Source organism: Brachionichthys hirsutus, chromosome 2, assembly GCF_040956055.1.
Source record: "Brachionichthys hirsutus isolate HB-005 chromosome 2, CSIRO-AGI_Bhir_v1, whole genome shotgun sequence".
Classification (NCBI taxonomy): domain Eukaryota; kingdom Metazoa; phylum Chordata; class Actinopteri; order Lophiiformes; family Brachionichthyidae; genus Brachionichthys; species Brachionichthys hirsutus.
In genome coordinates, this window is record NC_090898.1 from 5,926,517 (window position 1) to 5,950,538 (window position 24,022).

The window sequence follows — 24,022 nt, forward strand, 5'->3', positions numbered from 1 at the left end:
TTATATACGTTATTTACATTTTGACTGTGCATTAATGAAGAAGATGCAGCTCATGGAAATAAACAGTGACAACAGAACGAAGTCAAGTTTTGTTCTTCCATTTCACAAGGCTTGCTGATAGATAATGTGTTTCTGCATGTTTTATGCAACCGTGCTCTGACGACTGCATCTATTTACTCTATGGCAGTTAGCAGAGGATAACCTGCCTTGATTATTTGTTGTCAGAAAACCAGGCACTCAAACTTGAATAACATGCACACATAAATGCATCTGCTTTATGTTATTTTTGTGCTTGTTGATAGTGATGGGGGAGATTATGACTTTATCAGATGGAAGATTAATATTTTGACCTTAAATATCAGCTTCGAACAACACTGGTCGTTCCCTGCAGCATGCACAGCGATCAGACATGATTCACTGGCAGCAGCCTGAATGCACCAAAGAACATGCACGAAAAAGGAGACAGCCATTTAAACCGCACTCTGCTATTCTGGGCCAAAGTGTAGTCAAAATCTACTTTAAGCTTCACTTTTAAGTCACATTTATGGAGGTAGAAAAATATTTTCACTTCATGCATTTTTATTTTTGCCCTCCTTCTTATAGATTTTATGATATTAGCCTTGAATGAATCACAGTGGTATTTAATAAGGGGAAGGAATGGTGTAATTTATAAAGAAGAAATAATAGTGCATGTTAAATTCGGATTAACGATAATATACTGCAAATATGCTGTGATGCCAACAGGGGCAGTTCATGTATCTTTAGAGTTTGGAGTTTGAATCAGTGAAACAGATGTTATTGCTTAACTTCCTGAGTCTCAAGGAACTCACAAATTGCCCCTTATTGACATGCGCACATCATTTGAGAAATAGGGTTTGTGTGTTAGTGATGCTAGAGCAATGTCCACTGGGAGTGATTTGCATAAAGTGGAAACCAAATGTATTACAGTGTCATTTTAAATTAAGACATGTCAGAATAATGGAGAAGCTTGAATCTCTTTGAAATAAATATGTACATAATATTAATTGTAACGGAGTTCAAAAAGGTCATGTTCCATCCTTATTCAGAGGCATGGGTCCATGCTGCACATAAAAAGGGTCTTTTTGGCAACACAGTAGGAAAAGCAAGGACTAATTCTTTAATTAAGTGGTTTTCCTATTTTAAATCATTCACGGGACCAAGCTAAACATTTATTGAGGCAAAGAGCTTTACATTTTCCAAATGGGAAACTTGAGCCATTCATTATTCAGGCCATTAACATAACACAAGTCCCAGTTTAATAATTACATTTCAGTTCTCACAGCCTCACTTTCTTCAGAGAAAACTGTTGCAAACTGACCAGGAATGTTCTCGTGCTCGTGCTTCTTCAGATGGCGGTCAAGGTTGGTTTGCTGACCGAAGCAGCGGTTGCACAGGTGACACTTGAAAGGTTTCTCCTTGTTGTGGATGTTGCGAACGTGGCGTTGAAGATTGGATGAGATGCTGAATGAGCGGTCACAGTATTTACACCTGCCAGGGGAGAACAGGATGACGTAGGTTCAAGCACAGATAGTCAGGGCTGCTTTTTAAAAAAAAAAAATTAAATCCACCAAATCAAAAAGTCAATCGTGTATTTACTTATAGCTAGCAGTCATGCTACACATACCATTTTATTTAATAAATTCTAAATTCATTTGTCAACAAAAACATTTGTATTTCACCAGGGGGGGGGGCACATAATTTCAGCACTCCATTTCTGTCATTAAAATGGGGTATTTCCAATATCAAATCTGATCCCAGGACTCTCTTTTTCCTCACATAAAATTGTTGCACTGCAGGATGGAGAACTTATTGTAAAATTAGGTCTGAAATACTCTAGCTCTGAGTCAGCAGTCATGAGAAATGGCCACCAAATCTAAGTATATTTACAACTCCTGCTGCTTTAGCTGAGCACAAACAGAATAAAGAATCAGAAAAAGCAGTGCCTAGCAAATGGATGTCATATGTAGAGAAGAGCATAGCAAATAACCTTTAAAAAAAAAAGAGGCTGGACTTGAATCTGAGGAAAAGACAGGTGGCGGAGATGAAGATGCTGAGGTTGTCATTGGGAGTGACCAGGTTGGACAGGATTAGAAATGAGGCAACAAGAGGGACAGGGTGAAGTGGAGAAGATTGAATTCCTGTGGTAACCCCTGACGAGACAAGCCGAAAGTACAGTAGTAGTAATAGTAGGCTAGACTTGAATGCGCTCTAATACCTGTAGGGTTGTTCCCCTGTGTGTGTCCGCAAGTGTCTGGTGAGATTTGCCGAACGAGGAAAGATTTTCCCACAGTACCTGGAGCGGGGAATGTAAAGAGAGACAGGGAGAAGAAGGGGGTGGTTATAAAACATGGCTCGCAAAACATTGGGTAATGTATTATTGTAAAATAATGCAGTTTATTATCTGTTAACATAAAATCATTGACGCAAATAGCAAGCTGCATCACAATATCCACCTGCAGGCGTAACGCTCCTTGCCCTTGCGGAGGATGGCGTCCGAGAGGGAGGGCGGTGGCGAGCGGAAGCTGAACAGTGGATGAGCCGAGTGTTGCAGTGAATTTGGTGGCACATCCAGCTTTAGAGCGCCAAAGCTCTCCAGCTTCTCTGACATGTTCTCCATAGCAGACATCTGATTGGGTGGCGAGGATAAAGAGGAAACAAAAACAAAAAAATGGGACCAGACAAGATGTAATATTTTGAGGACCTTCAGCAGAGCCCATCGTCTGAAATCCTTTTCAAGCGGATCACATTTATTCAGATATTGCTCCTGGCATTACACGTTAGGAGAAGCTGCCAAAAGCTTTTTATACATGCAGTACCATCCACCGTGTGTAGATGTGCGTGCGCGCTTGTGTGTGTGTGTGTGTTGATGGAGAAAAGGAAGCTTTGAAAACAAAGGCACAATGCCAGAGAAAACAGGGAGCGAAAGAAAGAGACAGAGAGCGGAAGCAGTATATCAGAGTTTAGCCTTGTTGTTTGTGCTAACAGCGAGTCACCTCCATGACCTATAACACATTCACAAACGCTTAAGTACCATTCCTCCAGTAGCCCCCCCCCCCCCCGCCATACACCCTCACCTTCAGCCTCAGCCAGAGCTTTGTTCTCCACCTCTTGCCTTCTCCTACTGAAGCTGCTTTTGCATGCTGGCAAACAGACTAGATGAGGCATTCAAGAGCCCCCGATTGGAACTGTACAATATAGTTTAAGATACCACCGGCTGATAACCGCTTCCCCTCCCCTTAGAAGCATGTGAACAAAGGGTGGCAATTATGTCTGAGTTTATTTGCCAAAAACAGCTTACATCCTTCCTCTTTTTTTTTTTTTTGTGAATACGGGATAGGAGAGACACAGGGACAGACACTCCGTCTCAATGTGTTTATTCGCAGTCTGAGAACGGGAGGGGGGGATTCCGTCATGAGACTGAATTAGAGGTGGCATTGTGTTTGGGTCAGTGGGAGTCTCTCCGATATGAGAAGCGTTCACGTGGGAGCATGTGAAAACGTCTTCTCGGGAATGTTGGCTCAGTTGCGATTTTGTGGTTTCAAAAAGGGAGAAAAGAAGTCATCTAACATAATATTACCATCCACGGATGAAACATTTTCAGTTTCATGAACAATGCTATAGATTCACGTCCATCTTCATGCGTAAATGTATCTGTCTTGCATATGCACCAAACAAATGTATCGCACAGTTACATTTGATTGTGGACACAGATTCTCAGGTTAGATTAAACTGTTTCCCCAACTAGAGCCCCCCCCCCCCCCCCCCATTCTCCTGGAGACAAACGCAGGATGTCCTTGATGAACACGGTGCTATTATCTAGCCATCCAGTCACAGAGAGAAAAAAAACAGAACACACACTTGGAGGAGGGTGAGTTATTAGCTAACCAATGGGCTCCAAGTGCAAGAAACAATGCCACAACTAATATTAGAGTGGTTATGAGAGGCAGAGGCAATTCAAGTGGTTATTATTCTCTCATTTATTAAGACTCTCATTCCTTGTAATCAAGATTTATAAAGGCGGGGAGGGTCTGGGGACAGTCAACAATGTGACTGATTATCAAAGGGATTACGATAGCAGACTGTATTCTCTCAAAAAGGTAGAGCTGACGAGGCACAAAGACACCGTTGAGAAAACAAAAGGAAGGAATCATGCACCTTAAGAAAATAACATCAAAACCGATGATGCGTGTCGCATGACGCAGTAGTGAAGTATTTTCACATAATGCATGGTTTGAAAATGAAAGTTCATACTAAGAATAATAAACCTACATGCATTACGTGGAGGTATTCTCTTGCTGTACATATATTTTGTTTAAATTATATTAAAATCAAATTCCACAAGTACTTTGTTGAAAGCGCATGCATCGTTTTTTGTTTCTACGCAAGATTCTATGACATGTTTTGCTAAATTTGAAATGCGTATGTGCTGTAAGCCAACCTGTGGGTGGAAAAGTGATGGTGAGGGCCTCAGGAACTTTTCCTTCAGAGCTCCTACAGGGTCGAGTAGCTTCCTCTTCTCCACCCTGCTGGACCAACGACAAGGCAGAGGGTTACGTACCAAGGTCAGAGTTCATCTGACAACCACCGACCATTCTTTAAACACCAACCTTTACCTTTAGCGCGTCAACACAAAAGTGTTATCATGTGAAAAATGTCAGTTTCTCATCCAATCGTGGCTGAAATACCTGTATATGGGGTCCATGAAGAATGCTGAGGGCTTCGCGTAGTGCAGGGGTGGGGGCTGATGTGGCTGTGCCTGAGGATGCTGGTGTTGGGCAATGGAGGAATGGTGCAATAACTGGGAATGTGGAAACCCAGTTGGTTGGTCGTCCTTGACAGACAATGCCTTTCCAACTCCGAAGAGGTTATGCTTTCTCGTTTGCGGCTCAGCTGCCACACCGTTCTGTCCACCTCGGCTCCGACTGCTGATGCTGAGGTCCAATGGCTGTTCTTCACTGCTAGCTATTGCTAAAGGTCTACTACTACTCTCAGTGCTACTGTTGGGGTTTGAGGGCTTTGTTGGGGTGGGGGGAGCTAACTTGGTCTTGTTTGACTTTGTGGTAAGATCAAATGGGGAATCCACTGTGGGAGCGCGAGCTCCTAGGTTGCCAGAAATGACCTTGTGCAGATGCTCACGTGGCGACTTGGGGTCTGCCTTAAAGAACATGCCCGGGTTCATGGCACCTCGGTCAGCACTGAAAGGATAGAGGGAGTTGTGGAAATTGGGCAGGAACTGGAATGGAAACATGGAATGGTAGGGCAATGGACCCATTTTCTTCTCTTGATGAAGACCAATCAAACCTGGGCCAAAGTATTTCTCTGCAATAGAGGCGATGGCTTTGATAGAATCTGTGGCAGCTGCATTTGTGGTGGGGGGGAGAGCTTGTTCATCAGGTGGAGGGAAGAAGGAGTGCTGGAACGATGCAGAGGACAGAAAGGGACGCTCAATAGAGAAATTCCCCGAATTAGCCACAGCTGCTATCAATGCACTGTTGGTTTCTTCTAACTGGTGGCTCTCTTGAATTGATACAGTCCCAGATAGCTTCCTTCTTTTACCGCTTCGCTCACGTTCACTGTCTCCATCGCTCTCCAAGTCGGAACCATCACCTGAAGCAGTGCCAGTGGTGGTGTCCAAATCTGTCCCACTTGTGGTGTTAATGTCTTCAATGTCACTGCAGTCAGATATGTCTGCCATCTTGGTTTTTGGCTTGGCTTCTCCACTGGAGGACAAATCTAGTTTATGTTCTTTTTCTTTTTCTTCCAGCCGACTGAAAGCGTTGCCGCCATTGCTATTTGTGGATCTGACCAAGGACAGTGGAGGGGCATCTAGGGGACTCCGAGGCAGTTTCACTTCCTGACTGCCGCCACCTAGAGGACTCTTGATCAGTGAACTTGCTGGCAATAAAGGAGGCCGTGGATACATCGACGGGGGGAAGATACCTGGGAAACCATGAGGGAGGGATGGGAAACCATGGGGTCCCGGTGAGAAGGGCAAGCCGCTATGCGGGTTAGGTCGGGAGGGGAAGTATTCAGGAAAGCCCAAACCGGATTGGTTTAGACCTGCAAGGTGGGGATGATGGGACTTGGCCTTAGCCATGATGGGGCTGGTGCTCATGGAGAGGCCAGGGTTAAATATCCCTGCTGGAGAGCCATAATGGTTTTTACCCTCACAGAAGCGGCGATGCTTGTTGAGGGAAGAGGTAGTGCTGAACAACTGCCCACAGTCCTTACACTTTATCTGGGTGCGGCAGTCAGCATGCATGCGCTTGTGTCGGCAGAGGTTGGAGAACTGGGTGTAGGATTTGTGGCACACCTCACCTGGGGGAGCAAAAAGATGAAGCCCATCAGGGCCTGGTTAAACCCATTTTAACACTGTCTCTAACTTTGTATACCAAATCAAGATCAAATCATACATGTCGGAAACAGCTGGAATAAACAGTTCTAGAACGTAAAGGGACCAATTAGACCAGAGCTCTCACATGCTGGAAACTACCAAATCATGACTGACTGGCTGACACACATGACTGAATCTACGTAACAAGTACTTTACTGCTAAATTATTTCTAAACACGCACAAGGAACCATGAAATATATACTTTGTGTATTTTGATTTCCTGAAAGACAGCAAAAAAAAAAAAAGGTTATTGTTCTTAAGTAAACACATCAAGTCAACATCAAATTCATAGCAATATAAACACGATCCCGACGGTGTAAACAGTGTCAACGAGTTGATGCCGATGGAAGAGGCAGGCCGTTGTTGAAAAAGCATGCGATTGAAGGAAACAAGATATGAAAGAATAGGAGTGAATAGAATAAAGTGGTCCTTTACTGCCAAAACTCCTACTTACATATAAAGGGCTTGACGCTGCTGTGGATGTGCTTATGCTGCTTGAGGCCTGACGAAGTGGCAAAGGTCTTGCCACACTCAGGACATGTGTGAGCGCGGGCCCCCACGTGCTGGGAGCGGATGTGGCGCTGCAGGTTGCTGGGATCTGTGAAAACCTGGAATTTGAAGTATATGAAAATACAATGTTGGCATACTTCAAGAAGTTTTTCTTATATTTTCCATTCTTGATGAAACACTTGAGTTGTATTACTAATATCTACTGTACATTAGGATGTCTTTCTTTCACAATGACTAAATCTATGCCCAGAATCACTGAAGACGAAAAGCAAGGCAAGCAGAATTACTGAAGCAGATAAAGCTTGTGTGTCCAGTGCACAACTTACGTGCTGGGTATGCTGTACCTTATCACAGTTTTCACACTCAAAGCGCTTGCCGCTGTCATGTGACATCTGATGACGGATGAGGTTGGACTTCCAGTTGAATGCTTTTGGGCACTGGTCACACTTGTACTCCCTCTCCTCTGTATGAACTATCATGTGCTGGCCCAGACTTGATAGGGAGAGCACAATGTCATCAGTTAATAAAGTCATATACCCTAATTGTGTGTTTATCTTCCAAAGGACTTGAGTCTTGTACAAATTACTATCATGTGTCTTTGCACCTGTACTCATTGGGGAAGATCTTCTCACAGTCTTTACACTCGTGGATGGGCTCGTCACTGTCCTCGCGCTCCTGTTTGAAGTCTTCTCTCAGCGAGTCAAAAATGGAGCCTGTACTGGAGCACGAATACTTCTGGTGTCGCCGCAGTTCAAGTGTTGAGGAGAACAGCTCGTCGCAGTCTTCACAGCGGTACATTTGCTCATCTGCAATCACACACACACACACACACACACATATAATCGCATGAATATTTGCTTATTGTAACACAACCTATACAATACCTATTAAAATACAGAAATAAATAAAAAAAAAGAAATAACGATTTTAATATTAATAATCTAATATCTATCATCAAATAAACTTTTATTTTTCGGTCAATAATTTTCACCAGCCATTCATTATCCTAAAATTGTCATTGAAAAAAAAAAAGTTAAATGTTAAATTATCCTGATGATGCACATACAAGGATCCAGTTTTACAACGAACTGATGGCACTATCGCCAAAGACACAATGATAGGCACAGTTAAATAGACTCCCATTCAAGCGATAAAAGAAAGAAAACTTGCAATTAACAGTCAAATAAAATGGAAAACAATTAGCAGTGAAATGTAGCCTTCATTATCACAGTTAACTGCTTGTTAAAGCAAGTGTTTACTTGAGACACCAGAGATGTGATCGCGCACGTGGTAAAATTAGTGGCTGACCTTCCACTTCCACGCTGATAACCTTTCCAATACAATACACGACCAAGGTCAAATGAATAAAACTCAGGCTCACATTTTGAATAGCAAGTTCCTGAGTCAGGCGCCAAGTTCAACAGATCAGGGGAAAGCCCAGTGGAGTGTCTATGTGCACAGGCGTGTGTGCGGGTGTGTGTGTGTGTGAGTGTTTATGTGAACATTTTCCAAAAAGAATGAGCCACAAGGAAAAGATCACAGTGGCGCCAACCCCATGGTGGTTTTAGTGCCAACCTGCCATACCCTTTTTGCCATGACCCAAGCAGCCAAAGCATGATTCCCTCCCCCGCCCACCGGGTGTCTCAGCACGCCATGCTCGCCCATCCATCATTTCAAACTGCACTAAATGAGTTTATCCAAAATGACTTACAGTGCATGGCTCACCTGTTTTCTACTGCATGTGACCGTTTATCCAGCTGGAACTTCTTGTGCACATTAAAAGGGCATTAGTGTAACAACATCGATGTCTCTGACCTTGGGGAGTAGGATAAATGACCTTCTGGTCAATGTGCATTTATATTGAGCTCAAATGTTAAACTAACTGGCTCACTCTGACACCAGAGGTGCACGTTTAATGCAGAGCAGAGGGAGTGCTGCACAGCGAGCGAGTTGATCACGGCGATCATCAAGTCTGTCTTCATTAACTCAGGTGTGCGTTTCAGCGAAGATGCACACAAATCAAATCATACATGGGTGTGAATCAGCCTGACTGCATTTGTTCAGTTAGTCTGGGATAGGCGAGCAGGATGGAGTTGGGGGGGGGGGGGGGGGGGTCATAAAGGGGAGACTAATAGCTCTCTGGGAGACGAAGGGAAGCACAATTATGTGCAGTTTAGCAGCTAATCTTGGAGCATGGGTGAAGTCTCAGGGGACTCCTCAAGCCCTCTACTTCAAATTCCTTCTCCGATAAGCCAGATCCAGAGAGCAGAGCTGCACCACCAGGCTCCCACTCAGCTTTCCTACCTTTCTCTCACAGACACACACAAGCACACAGAAACCCACATCCCGACTGTTGTCTGTCTTTGTCCTCCTCTTCCTGCTTTTTTGTCCCACTCACTCACAAAAAAACTCACAAAAAAACATTCTGGCAGGTGGAGAGTCTCTGTTCTCTCCTTGTCTGCCTCAGTGCTTCTTAATTTCACATACACAGAGGAATTGAACAAATCATTCACAAGTCTGCTCCATCTTTGATGCATGCACTCCTACAACATGCCAATCTGCTTCTTTTCAATAAATGAGCACACTTTGAGTTCCCGTTTCCTCCTCTTCCCTTGGCATTAAGATTTGTGCATCATGCAGAAGGAAAACAAACAAACATGTAAACTATAGAGCATCTCACGGACATCTAGTTCTCCCGTCTACCATTTTATAATCAATGACAAGAGTAATCAGATTTTATTTTGCATATGTGGTTCCAGAAAGGCTTGAAACACAGCCGGGCAATGTTACCTGACAACAGCATTTCGCCGCAATAAGTCCAAGATGTTTAAAGAAATACAGAGGAACAACGGCCCCCTTTTCCGCTTAAGTGAACTTTAAGAAGAAGTACAGATCGACAGTTAACAGATGTCCAACTGAGATTATGAGATAAAATATTGGACAGATTCAATGTGACAGATAAAGGCGCATGTTGAGAGGTACGAGTACAGTGAATCAGGCTACTCATAGAGGAAGAGGCTGGGATCACCTAAAAACAAGAGCTCTTTGAAATATGAGCCAGTTTCCAGACAACAGTGAACAACAAGTCCAAGCACACATGGGTCTTGCTGTTCTTTGGAGTCATAAGTCAAAATAAAATACACAACGGTGCATCAATATAAAAATCCCTCAAACTTATTTATTTGATTTGACGTTAAATCACTAATCCAGCAGCCAGTTATACAGAATGATGCATGTTTTTTATAGATCAATTATAATTTGCATTGTATTTAAAGTATACCTTTAAAAAATGCGGAAACGATGCCTAAATAAACAGCAAAATTGAATGATTTGAAAAAAAAATCTTTTTTTCCTTTTTTATAAAGGAAAGTCTAAATATAAAAAACAATGAAAATGAGAGTATTTTTTTCTTCTTCTTGCCCTTTAAGTGATGATGATGATGATGATGAGTTAATACATTTTTGTTTTGTGGATGAAAAACTATATTTGAATCATGATTATCTGGACGTGATTTAAAAAAAAATCCAAACTCTCGTCCTAATTTCCATCTTCGAATAATGTGTTATTTACGTCCCAATAATCTTGATCGCGGTGTTCTCTATAACAGAACATTTATTTTCACCTTGGATGAAACATGACAAGTGCCCGCTGACACCCTAATCATTGCAACAAGAGGCTCATTACATTCATTGTGGGCGCACAATTCAAACCAGTCTACCAGTAGCCTTCATTTATGGAAGGCCCATTTTAAATGAGGCTCCAAATGGCCTTCCACCAGACGCTTCAATGCAGGATTTAATTCCACCCTAGACCGTTTCAGAGAGTTTACATTTTTAAAGAAAAGAAAAAGCTTTCTCCCGATTTGCGGGGTTATGGAGTGTGTTGGTCGGGAAAGCCGCACAGGATGCAGGTTGGAGTTTGCTTAAAATGTGCGCTAATGACGCGCATTAATCTTACCTTGTAGGTTGGGTGCCATGGATCCCTCAGGGAAAATACCGTCCTTCATATAGACTAGAAGCTCCTCCCCTGCATCAATGTCCCGGACAGCGTTATAATAAATCTGAGGAGACAGAGAAAGAGAGACACTTAAATTTGAGGCTAAAATGGAATTAATAAGGCGAAGCTTATGTGTATTTATTTTTAAGTTAAGTTAAGGTAATGGCCTAATATCGATGTGATAAATCAACATATTATTTGGCTCATCATTAAGAAACGCATCATAATTTATTTAATTTTCTAAAAAAATAAAGCCTGATCAGCACATTATTATGAAATGTGTCCCGAAATAAATAAAGTATAATAAAAAAAAACATTTCCATTTATATTACATACAATTAAAATATGCCCGCACTTTTCTACAGAATCAAAAACACCTAAAAAAATAGAAATACGGAACGAATCCAGGCGATTAAGAAAAGTATTATGAAGCAGAAATATATCAGCAACAGCGGGGAAAATGAACATCGCTCTCGAGCACAATGTTCATGCGTCTGAGCAAACACACAAACTCCCCGAGCAGTCCCTTGGACAACTTTCAGCAACATCATAATAATAAATTTAATTTCAAACGCACTTTACATTTGAAAGCAAATATCAAAGTACACAATAAAAATAAATAACATAAAAACAAGTAGTAAAAATCAACAGATAAAACAGATAAAATGAACACGCAAAGGATGTGTGTACTGTGGTCCCAAGAGAGTCCTAGAACTCTGATCACAATGGCGTCTATTAGCTGCTTAAAAACATGTGAATCTCATCATTAGTCGGAGCAGCCAGTCACCGGTCACTCACGGACTCAGTGGAAAATAGCACGGAATGAATGTTTACATGTTTATGTTATTTTCAATTTAGGTTGGATTTTTTTGTGTGCACAACGTAGATTTTCGCTGCGCGAAGACCGTATCAGCTGCGCGTAATTACGCACGATCGCACCTTCGAGGGAACGTTGCTCGAGCACTATCATAATTCCAGCCGCATCAAACCGGTTCTCTATCCGCACACAGGTATTGTCTTAATCTAATTATATGATCGGACATAATTTAGCTTGCTGTTTGGATATGGACATTTTTTTTCTACAAGTAGTAAAGAAGGAAAAATGAGAAAGCAAGAAATATAAGAGGCCGTTCAGCGTCAAGGCCTCCCGAAGACTTGACCCAACATCTCCGCGCACGGAACAAACCTTATAATAAATACGGAAAAAGTAGCTCGGTCATAATTTAAGTGAATAATTTCCCCAGCAAACAATTCCGCGTCACCGTAGCGCAGGACGCAGCGCGACTTCCACCTGGAATGAGAAGCTGTGTGTGAACACATGGGGGCGCTCTCCACCAGTTCAACCATGACAGCCCAGCAACGAGGACTGGGCGCGCTCTTCCACACACACTTTATACTCTCTCTCACACACACGCACACAGAGGCCGGGAAACTTTCAGCTTAGCGCTCTTAATATCCGATAAGAAGCAAATACCGAAATAATCAGACATGCAGTTATTATTATTATTATTATTACTATTATTATTATTATTATTATTATTATTATTTACTACAACTCCGTCCAACACAACGGCGTCACTAAACTGTTTCGACCTGACCTTTCTTTTCTCCGTCAGACGAAGGAGCTGAGAAAGTTGCGCGGCGCTGCGGAGAGCCTCCAGCTGCAGGAGCGCTTCAGTCCCGGTGGAGTTGGCGACGCAACCCATAGTCGGGCTACCGGAGAGGGAGCGGAGAGGGCCGAGCGGAGAGGGCGCAGAGCGGAGAGGGCGCAGAGCGGCCGGGCGCCTTTCAAAAGGTCGGTGATCGTTTCCCTTTGTTGATACGAAGTCCGACGATTCTCTCCTTTAGGCTTCTCTCTAATCTAGTCTGGGAGCGCGTCTTTGATGATGATGATAATGATGATGTCTCTCTCTCTCTCTCTCTCTCTCTCTCTCTCTCTCCCTCACACACACACACACACACTATTAGTGACTCCCTTTTGCCCCTTGGTGGTCTCCCGGCTACCCGTCGGCCACTCCTCCTCGTCTTATCTCCAGCCAAAAGGACTGAGGGATCTGCGTCTCAAACCCCTCCGATCCCCGCCTCTCCGCTTTTGCTGCTTGATAAATCTATTATTGATGTTAATAATGGATAAATCAGCCGGGCAGACTTGCACTCATCCTGCTGTCGCTTGATCGCTCACTAAAGCGACAATCACACGCACCGGCACAAGACGCACAGATCAGTCTGAGTAGGACACTTATTTTCTATTCTCTCCTAAATACGCCAATCGGTGACAAATTTGGATTAACAGGTCAAAGTAACTCGGAAACTCGGGAACCTCTGATTTTTTAATTTAGATAATCCGTTGTCACGGATTATCAACCAGTTAAATATGAAGCTATATAATCATTTAAAAACATAGAAAATCGAACAATTATTTTAAATATATAAATAGCCCATATCCCCCAAATTAGATAAATTAATGTTTATAGCTAGAAAAAAAATGAAACACGAAAAAAATGGCCTCTGCGGTAAAAAGAATTATGTTATTATATTGATTAATTAATCTTTATTAAGAAACGATTTTTCGTCAGTGTTAAAAAAAATATTTTCATTGACTCCAATCTGTTGATAAATAACGCTATTTTTTATTTATTTATGATGGTCTATTGTAATATCCATAATGTCTACTCATTTTGAATGTCTCTCTCTCTCCTACAGTGAGGACCTGTTTCTGGCCAGAGGCTTCCAACTTTATCCGATTCAACTTTATATTCCCAGTAACCTGTCATTATGAAGGCACACGCACACACGCGCACGCACACACACACACACACACACACACACACACACACCCACACAAACAGGTTTCTCTGCAGTGAGAAAAATAATAATAATTCAACAGCACTAAATTATATGAATATATTATGTGAATATTGAAAAAATACTAACAAATTAATTCACAACCACATATATAAATTGCACACGTGTTACATCATTAATGACAAACAAAAAAAATCAAATGAATTATCCCCTTGCTTTTAGAGAGGTTTTTTTTCCAAGGTTTATATCTGCCATGTGTGCACACATTTCCATAAACTCATGCATTGTGCAAAAGAAAAAAAACCCCACTGAATAGTCTCTTAAATTATACATTTTATGCCATACCACTGAGTGGCTGTGTGTGTGGTGTTGTAAATAAATGATTGAGTCATACGTGCGAGCCGCAACACCAAACAACTAGCCCGACAAAAAAAAGACAAAAGCTTTTTGCAGAGCAATTGGAAAAACACATAAAAAAAAATAGTCGTGCATGTGGCCTTTTCTCAGTCTGACAACGCTCTGCAATTTTCATAAATGTCCTGATTCTCTTTTTGACATTGTGTGGTGGTGGCAGGGGGCACTGATGTGAAAATCTTAAAAGGATTAGACAGGTTGGTGTTGCCAGCCAATTGGTGCTTGTCAATCTCAGAGGCCCCAGTGTGTTCCTGCTCTGACTTGGTGCGGGCCCCCTTTCTCTCTATCGGTCAGGCTTAATGTCTGAAGCTTAAATGGATGCTCTAGCCTGTCCCCACGGCGTGACAGAGTGACAGGTGGTAGATCAAGACATGAGGCCAGAGAGCGGAGACAAAGACAGCGAGGAGCAGGAGGTTGCACCCCGAAAACAGAAGGGAAAAAGAGCCATGTAGGCGAGGATTAGGAAACAAACAAGAGTGACAGGAATGTGCACCACACAGGCAAGTCATATGGATGCATTTGGCTACCGTCATACATACTACCATCGTGTTTTCTTGGTTTGGTCTCTGTGTTTGTTTTGAGCTGTCAAACGTATTACTTTATTGGATGCATTTTTTTTGTGGTGTTTTTTGGCACAGATTCTGCACTTATGCTCCCCTCGAACACGACTGTGAGATATCAACAACGTCTAAACTGAGCTGAAAGTGAAAAGCGTGTCAAGTGCATCAGAATTTAATTTAAATAAACGGGGGCTGACTTCTGTTGGATAAACAGAAACAGAGAAATATGCTTCTATAGTGCAGCAGTAAGTTGTGGGACACACATTGCATGGGAGGACAGAGCCACTCCGGTCTTTTATGGACAACTGGCTGGGCAGCGCTCCAGAGGTATCCACTGCTTTACCCAGGATCTTCAGAGGGCGGCGGGACAACAGAGAAAAATGCTGCGTCGGCAAAAAAAGACTCTGCTTCGGATATTAGTGTCATATTCTTCAGCCTCCTTATGCCAATCATTTTCTGACAGCAGCAGACACACACACACACACACACACACACACACCGCTGCTCCCTCTTAAGTCACTTGGTAGCAACATGTATAGGCCAAAAATCCAGCCGGGACATTTCTGTCCTGTCACTCACCTGGTCTCCGGTAAGGTGACAGGCAGCGAGGTTCTGCTCCTCAAACGAAGGGGCAGCGCGGATGTATTTGAGCCAGCTGTTGCTCGTGTTGTCCGGGACTGTGTCCAGTGCAAACTTGACATTGCCCATGTCGTCCACCACCTGTTGGAGACAGAGGCAATAGGTTTGATATTTAGAAACAGACAAGGTAAGGGAATATTTTAAGGGGGGGGGGGGGGGGTCCTGGATAGTTTAAAAGTGCAACATTTCGGTGAATCAGAAGGCTGTGCCAGGGGTTTGATGTCAGTCAACTTTAAGACAAACAGAGGCAACTTGTCAGTGGGTGTTAGGGCCACCTAACCCCGTCAATCCTAACAAACAGGGGAGCAAAGAGGGTAGGGAGGAGAAAGGAGGAGGGAGTGGACAAACTGTGGCTTCTTTCACTTGTCTAAAGACTTTCTCTGGCATATATTGATCACCCTTTGTAACCCTTATGTCCCTCTGAGACCAAGAGAGCAGGTTTCATGTTACCCGCTTTCACAGAGAATGAAGGAGGATGGAGGCAGAAGAGAAGAAGGAAGAGGAGGAGGAGGAGGAGTGTAAAGGCGATGTGGAATAAAGGGGGAACCCAAGAAGGGGTAACAATGCTTTATGAAAGTTTCAAAATCAGAGATCGTTCTTCACAGAATTGCTAAATCTGACATTTTACTTGAGGGAAACAAGGAAGAGAAATTGAGAGGATTTGTGAAACAGCAAATTGCAATTACTGCTGTTCTGAAGTCTTTTGACTTAATTTATCGGTGTGTGTGTGTGTGTGTGCATCCTTGTGGTGAATTCTGGCGGTTCTGGGGAATCTGGGGTTGGATCAGCTGAAACCTCTAAGCTCGCCCTCTCCACCAAGTTGGGGTTTAAGCTTCAGTTTCTCCGCATGCAGCACTGAGCCTGTGTGAATGCTCTGGGGAGAACTGACCCGAGACAGAGCAACTCCTCTAATTACAACTCCCAATCAGCCTGGCCAAAGTTCAGCGCTGACCTCTCGCTTGACTTTCTGCTCCCCTAATCACAGTCAAATGTCTGCAGAAGGAAATCGAGGTGTGACGGAGAAGAACCAACAAACTGGCTGACATTTTTAGATGCGCAGAGTTCGTGAACTCCTCTTACTGGCTGCTTTTCCAAACGCATGATGCTGTTTTTTTTTTTTTACAGCTCGTAAAGTGTGAATGGTCGTGTGCTTGTTGTCTGGGTTAATGCATGCAGAAGGTGTGTTTCATGGGTGGTGGTGCATGTGCCAAGTTTAGTCAGTAAATATGTAAAGTGTGTAGCGGGTGGCACACTGCCATGTGCTTGTTTGCACAAATGCAGCAACTGCCTTTGGTCAATGCATGCATGCATGGGTGAGCTAACAGCTAACGTGATTTTGTGCTACCTTTGTGATAAGGTGTGCGACCGCCTCCCTCACTACATGTTCTTGCTTTAGAAAAACAATGTCTGCTATCACCTTGAAAGAAAAAAAAAAAAATCCGAAAAGCTTTCCCAATGTTTGAAACTCCTTCTCCAGAAGCCTAAAATAAAATCTGTGGCTGCTGCTGCTTGTGGAAATGCATTTGTTGATTTACAGAGCGAGAAAAGACATATGCAAATCCGTTTCTGTCATGTATTTTCTGTAACTCATGCTGCAACGTTCAGAGAAAAAAAGAAATTCTGATAATGTCTGCAGTAAGAGCTTAGAAATAAAATTGAACTGGATATATTCCTCATGTGCCCATTTCAGAGAAACGACTGCTGCCTCTCCTGCTTCCAGTTTACAACCTGAACCCTCAGCTTGATCAAACCCAGGCCTTTATTTTATGTGTGAAAACTAACCAGGCATACCTTACATACAAGCTTCTCTGCCTCATATGTTTTCTGCAGGTGGTTGAGTTAAGGGGCACTTATTGTCAGGGAGCCGCTACAAGTTATCCTCTTGATTTGTGAACACATGGACAAAATCTGAGATCCAGGAGTCAACCAGGAATTATTTCTTCCGTTACAGGGAACAAGTCAGGGAAAAGAATCGTGGACACACATGTATCACTACAAATGTACGCGAACATGTGCACACATTTTGCTCCCCCCTCTTCGCTTTAACGCACACAATGATCAAGGCTCTAATGAGCAGCAGACCTGTGTGTGCTACATGTTTTTGTACGTGCATGTGTGCGCGCGTGTTTTCAGGTAGGCCTGCCGACACCCTGTCTCTGGGTGGAAGCCTGATTTATAAGGCTTCAAATGAGGTGCAACAGAGAAGGAGAGCCAAAACAAGCCAGAGGCTGATTGTTAGTTTATTTACCTTTCTTTTCTATTCACGGGCCCTCCCTGCATCACACATGGAAGAGAACCTCGATAGAAATCATCATCCAGGTCAAAAAGAGGTTAAACTAGAAAGACAATCAGAGATCGCAGACCCTCGCCTCCAATAGACTATTCGATCTTGTGAGACAGTAAACAGGGCTTCCGGATCAGAGGGGCCAAACCTGCTCTAACTTGCTGCTCCGGAATGTACTACAAGACCCCTTCTGGACTCTTTTTCCCATCATGCCACTCGTGTCCCTCCCTCTTAAAGTGACACTTTACAGCACAGGCACAATTCCAGATGTAAAAAAAGAATAATTCTAGAATCTGGATCCAGATCCGGATCAACGCCATTCTCGGGGAGGACCGAGCCACGGACAGAAGTCGATTGGGTTACTAGTTTTTGAGTTATGCACGCGGACAGACAAACAAACAAACAGACAAACGGACCCAATTGCAATACCCTCGCCTCTCCTTCGGCGAGGGTAATAAAACAAAGCAAACCGGGTGGCTGAAATTGTCCTCCTTAAATTCCCTCTCCTTTGGATTCAGAGGCCCGGAACAGAACGCTTTTATATTTCTGTGTCTGTTCCTATCGATCACTCACAAATTTTATGATCATTTGTTTTCATTAGTATTTTGGAAATGGCATTCCCCAGATTAATAGCTTTGGACACCAGCAGTCACACAAATACTCAGAAGCAGAAATAAAGCTGAATAGAAAAGAATATCCAAATCATTTTAGCTGTTAAAAATATACCTTTGAAAATAAGGCCAATCTTAAATGACTGAAAATTATTATTGTATTGTTCAGGATAAAGAAGTCAATCTCAATGTCAATATTAGCCATTTGATTTTCTTCTTTAAATCACTGATTCATGCATTGATTTTTAAATTAAACAACATTGACATAGGGCTCACATTACAGCCCCCTCAGACACACACACACAGTTCACTTCAGTGAAAGACAGGATGCTGCGCAAACTCCACAGGAAGCTCTGATAAGAGCACAACACTTATATCGCTCCATGTAACACAAAAGGGAAGTTTTGAGAGCGAGGAACTTTTAATGGATGTCTCGGCATGTCCTCTCTTCGCCAGGTATATCTGACGGATGTGCGTGGCACTCAGGACTGAATTAGAAGAGGAAAGTTGCTTGTACTTGTGGATGTTGGTGACAAGGTACATATTATTTTTTGTTTGACAGAGGGCAGAAATGGAAATGGCAGCTTGGAGCCCAGTGAAGGGAGTTTGATGCATGTGAGCTGGAGATAGAAGTACTTACAGCATGTGAGACATAACTGCTCGGTTATTGTGTGTCTCTATATGGGAATATTTTAATGAAGTGTGTTGCTTTGTTGCACAGCCACATATATTAATGTGCGAGAACAGCTAGTTCCCTGTATTTATCGCCTGCGGTAGAGAGAGATGCTGTTTTTATATGGTTTGAGTTCTTACAAAAACGTGTTTTTTCATTCCAATTTATCCATAAATGTCTTCCATGTCAGGACAAAATAAAAACTTTTTTTTTGTTAATGTGTCAGGCTTCACATTATTGTGTCAGCATGCTGTGATCAGTGGGAAGTTCGCTTTCAGTGGGTATAAAGAAAAGCAACAAGCCGTAGTCTACCAGACATGTTTCAAATTTAGGACACATAGATTTAGGGTAATTCTAAAAGAAATACAAAGAACAAGAAGAGTCTTTTTTTCCCAGCAAATATTAACTGAAGAGTTTCTTTAGAGATGTGTGTTTCTTTCTTTCTCCTTCTCTTAATGAGAGAAGCAGCTATTTGAACACAAGGAAAGGAAGCTCATTTTGTCCTCCTCACTTCTCAGAGGAAGTTGCTTACAAAAAAGTTTCAAAAAGAAAGAGCACAAAAGAGACAGATGTACAAGAAGATGTAGAAGAGATGAGAAGAAATGAGCAGAGAGTGAAAGGGAAGAAATAGCAAGTGTGAGGCAGAGCTGCTTGCACCCCTTGGAGCTGCTAGGGGGCAGCCTGGAGCAAAAGCTCTCCAGGTAGAGGAGCAGAAGAGGAAACAAAACTTCCCTCCTTTCTCTGCAGCTGCATGCACACATACAAAAACAGAATTACAAAGTACCGATCACACACACACACACACACACACACACACACATCTTTATTCACAGACGAGACGACCAGTCATGGAAAGTAATCAGTCACAGCGACAGATTGAGTGGCTGTGAAGTGGGATGCAGAGATGGTTGTTAGAGGTGTTGCAAATTAAGTCACAGGACGACTAACAAGAAATAAAGAAGTATGTGTGAGAGCGTGTATCCTTTCTGGAAAATGGTCTGTTTCCAGTTGGGAGGCCCCTACACTCTCCGGCAGACTAATATAGTGTCTGACAGAGTGCAGATCCCCACAGTGTGTCTGTGCACATTCATAAGTGTGTGTGTGTGTGTGTGTGTGTGTGCCTGTGCGTGTGATGGATGGAGGCCTGCAGAGATGTCCTACCCTGCCACATCACTCAACAGTCTAAATGACTGTGTGCCCATCCACATTTGTGTGTGCGTGTGTGTGTGTGTGTGTGTTTGAAGGTGAGAGGTGGACAGGTTCACAAGGGGTCCTGCCAATAAACCCCCTCTTAACGCATGAAGGAAATAGAGAATAAAAGACAGAATTAAATAGTGACAAAGAGTTTCACTGGTCTCTGGATGGAAATGATGTGGGTGGACACTGAACGGGTAAGATAAAGGAAACAGACACATATGATCAATACAAGTATCTGTTAAATGTTAAAACATAGAAGTGAAATCAAATGAAGAAACTCTGCTAAATCAGAACGAATAATCTAGACGTGTCCAACAAACAAATCAAACAATGCAACTCTTATTAATACACATATCTAAGAATTTAAATCACTGTCACTCACACATCCTGAATCTTACTGTGAGTTTAAATATATATTTTTTGAAGTAGCATATGTGTGTGTATGTGTGTGTGTGTAAGACCAATTACTGATGCTGTAATAGTACACCTGTGTAGCCATGTCTGGCAGCCTAATGACAGTTAAAGAGGAAACAGGCTGTAAATCCACACACACACACACACACACACACACACACACACACACACACACACACACACACACACACACACACACACACACTTCCTTTTTATGGAGGTGACAGCCCTTGTGTTGAATATCACATATTTACTACTTGTCTCTGTCAAAGTGAGGACCACTGTGAAAAGGTGTGTCTGCACCTCTTGTGAGCACGAGCTGTATCGCCGCTGTTGCAGGGTGTGTTTGCAGAGTGCTGGTGCAGGCGTGATGTGTGTGAAGGTGAGTGAAGGCGTGTTAAATGTGACCCATTTTATCTGGGCTGGGCAGCCATCAACATAATTAAAAACCAGACAGGCAGACCAGGGAGGGCCTGGGGCCTTGTAAAAGCCATCTGGGTTGTAGTGTGTGTGTGTGTGAGTACATGTGCATGCCCCTACACACATGGTGAGTGTCAGAATGTGGCCCGGCTTACTAATGACCCAAGTTGCTTCTCTTAAATGAGCGTCTCTCCAGCAAGCATCACGCAGCTATCATTTGTGGTGAGTGTGCATGTGTCACACTGAAACCGGCAGGATGGAGGTTCCAGTTTCTCCCACGCTCAGAAGCTGCAAAGCCAACTGTGTTTAAGTCACCTTTTTAAAGTAAGACCAACACTCCCAAGGAGGTGAGGAATATGATGCTAAAGGTGATAGTAAACAATACAATGCTTTGATTTGACAGTTGTTGAATCTGGTAGCTCATATCAACAAGACAAGCAGGGTGCCAAGAAAAAAAAGACGGACGTTTCTGGTATTAGCTTTGCAGTAGGTTTACTTTGACTTAATATTCCGTAATATTGCACAATACTTTTTTTTATTTTACTTTGCACATTGTTACTAGCTGCATGAGTTTAATGATTTATGCATCTCCTTTATAAAAGCAGGAGACCAGACATCAACTCTTCTTGCTAAATCTAGCAGAATTGTTTTTTTATAACGCTGCATTGTTGACATGCCAGATTGAAACAAGACATGCACTTTTCACAAATGCATCAGCAGTTACATATCAGCAGCTACGCTGTGTTTTATTAGCATTATGCCACCGTCCATTACGCTAGGCCGGCCTCCGCACCCCTGCAGCCCTGACTGAACAGGTTACCATGTGCTACCAGGAACTTTAAAAGCACAGAGGCAGTGAGTCTCCAGGCTGGAGCTCATTAATGAAATGGCTTTGTGTTATTTAAGGCCCACGTTAAAAAGCCAAACGTGTGTGTGTGTGTGCGCATGCTCGTGTATTTTGCTTGCATATGTGTGTGCTTTTGTGCATTTTCCTTTTGCTTGTGTACATGTGTGTTTTATGTACGTATGTGTTAGGGTGTGCACAGACGTTACCATCATGCCCTGTCTGTTTTACTGTTGGAGCACCTTTTATAGGCCGGCTTTATGATATAATTAGTGAGCAGATATATTGGCTCATTATAGTGAAGCAGGTGCAGCGTGAATGGCGATGTATGAACAGTACATCAGACTCACATACTCTGTCTCTGGTGCTCAAAGGATTACAGCTAGACTTGTGTGTGTGTGTGTGTGTGCGTGTGTGTTGTTATGCACCACACACGCACAGTGAATTCAGTGAAAGACACCCCCGAGGAATCATTCTCTTACACCGGCCCTCGACAAATAAATCAAAGGATCAATAAAAAACATTTACCACATTTTAAAAAGAGCTAAAACAATTGACAACGGCCTCAAGAGAAGAAATAAGGAGAGTAAACTGTGGGAATATTAACAGAGCAGAAGGCCCAGTTAGCAAACTATGTGTTTATTGGCTGGGAGGAACGCACAGTGAGCAAAGTTGTTCTTAATTGGCCACAGGGACTGACGTTTCATGAAGCCACTGGGCATGATCAAATAGGAATTTTCTTTCTCTCCGCGTTTTGATAATCTAGAAAAGATATTTTGTGTTTGTACAGTACCACTTTCATTATCTGGAAAACAGCTGACACAAAGTATGTGTATAATTCAACAAGACATCCTGGAAATATTTTTTAGACAAGAAATATTTAATATAAAATCAACTTCCATGTCTGAGCATAAAATTCACAATCATGAATTACATTTGTCTCTTTTCTGAGTTGTAAAATAATCGGGATAGAAAACATTTCCTGAAGGCAGCAAAAGCAACTAAATCAATCAGCCAGAATCCATCCATGCCAAGAATAATGGGAAATAATAAGGCAAGGAAGCTTGCATTCAACACTGACACAACTTGACCTCCACTGAATCGACTGGCATCGGAAGGGAAACAGAAAACGGGACAATTCCAGGAACTGTACAAACACAAATAGGGAAGTGATGTTGGGTACAAATCTTTAGAGCACATACCACTATCAATTATTTATTAACACCCTAATAAAGGAGGACTTCCTTCAACAGCTTTCGTGACACAATGGATAATGATGGAAGTATAGAGAGAATAAAGAAAGCACTGACAAAAACTATTCTCTTACTGTCATATTTCTCATGATCAGAACCACATGACAGTGTCCTGTTTGTCCCTCACTGTGTCACTTCCTGTTCACGAGCAAACCAAAGCTGAGACTCTGAGCAGGCAGGCTGATATAAAACAGACGATGCCACATCTGTCTCCAGTCATCCTCTTTAAACTTCCTTTCTTTTTAGGATGTGATTTATGGAAGCTGCAACGTCCCTTTGTGTTATATGGGATGAGGGCAGCAGCGAGTTGAAGCACGATGAAACACAAACTCTGAGGTATACAACATTTAAAGCGTAGTGAGGCGGCAAGATCTCATTCACCTTAACGACTGTATGCCACCTGGGTGAATGCAGATTTGAAATTTAGAATTAGCTCAAATTTCCCAAAAAATAAAATATAAATCAATGTATATGTACATTATATTACTGCTTCCCCCCCAAAATAAAAAAAATCTCTTTTCAACAGCTGGCCAGGACAGCATGTGGCAGAACAGAACCCCCGTGTGGCTCCTGGCCTCCGACTTATTGGAACCATCTGAGCTAAAGTATTTAACTGTAACAACTAGACTCCACTTTCCCCTTTCAACAACTCTATTCTCATCTTCCTCACCTCCTCTTCACATTTTTTCTACTTCAGAATAAAATATTTAAAGCAAAACAAACAAAAGAGACATGAATTTGTGTTAGCTGGCTGAAAATGAAAGTCTCATCATTGTAGAGTTGTTAATGAGAAATGCTGTCGTACAAAACAAGCTCATCAACTATTCCTATTTGTTTTGTTTGCTATTTTTAATGTCACAAAGGAAGATTTTTAAATTAATTACATTGAAATAGAATAAAATGAAACTAGACACCTTGTTTTTTCATACAATGATAAATCAAATGCACGAGTGTCCTTTTTTGGTGCTTTATAGATGATTTGAAGTA

The 24,022-nt window shown here is 42.4% G+C and overlaps 1 protein-coding gene across 1 annotated transcript in view; it reads right to left on the reverse strand.

Annotated features, from left to right (window-relative positions):
• Nucleotides 1–24,022, reverse strand: part of prdm16 (PR domain containing 16) — a 99,842-nt gene that overhangs the window by 4,212 nt on the left and 71,608 nt on the right. The window contains exons 5-15 of the mRNA XM_068744787.1: nt 15,280–15,420; nt 10,883–10,985; nt 7,530–7,731; nt 7,270–7,417; nt 6,870–7,023; nt 5,578–6,339; nt 4,707–5,520; nt 4,460–4,547; nt 2,475–2,647; nt 2,237–2,314; nt 1,340–1,509 (exon numbers count right to left, since the gene is read on the reverse strand). Of these exons, the coding sequence (XP_068600888.1) occupies nt 1,340–1,509; nt 2,237–2,314; nt 2,475–2,647; nt 4,460–4,547; nt 4,707–5,520; nt 5,578–6,339; nt 6,870–7,023; nt 7,270–7,417; nt 7,530–7,731; nt 10,883–10,985; nt 15,280–15,420 (2,833 nt within the window). The remainder of the gene's footprint in view (nt 1–1,339; nt 1,510–2,236; nt 2,315–2,474; nt 2,648–4,459; nt 4,548–4,706; nt 5,521–5,577; nt 6,340–6,869; nt 7,024–7,269; nt 7,418–7,529; nt 7,732–10,882; nt 10,986–15,279; nt 15,421–24,022) is intronic.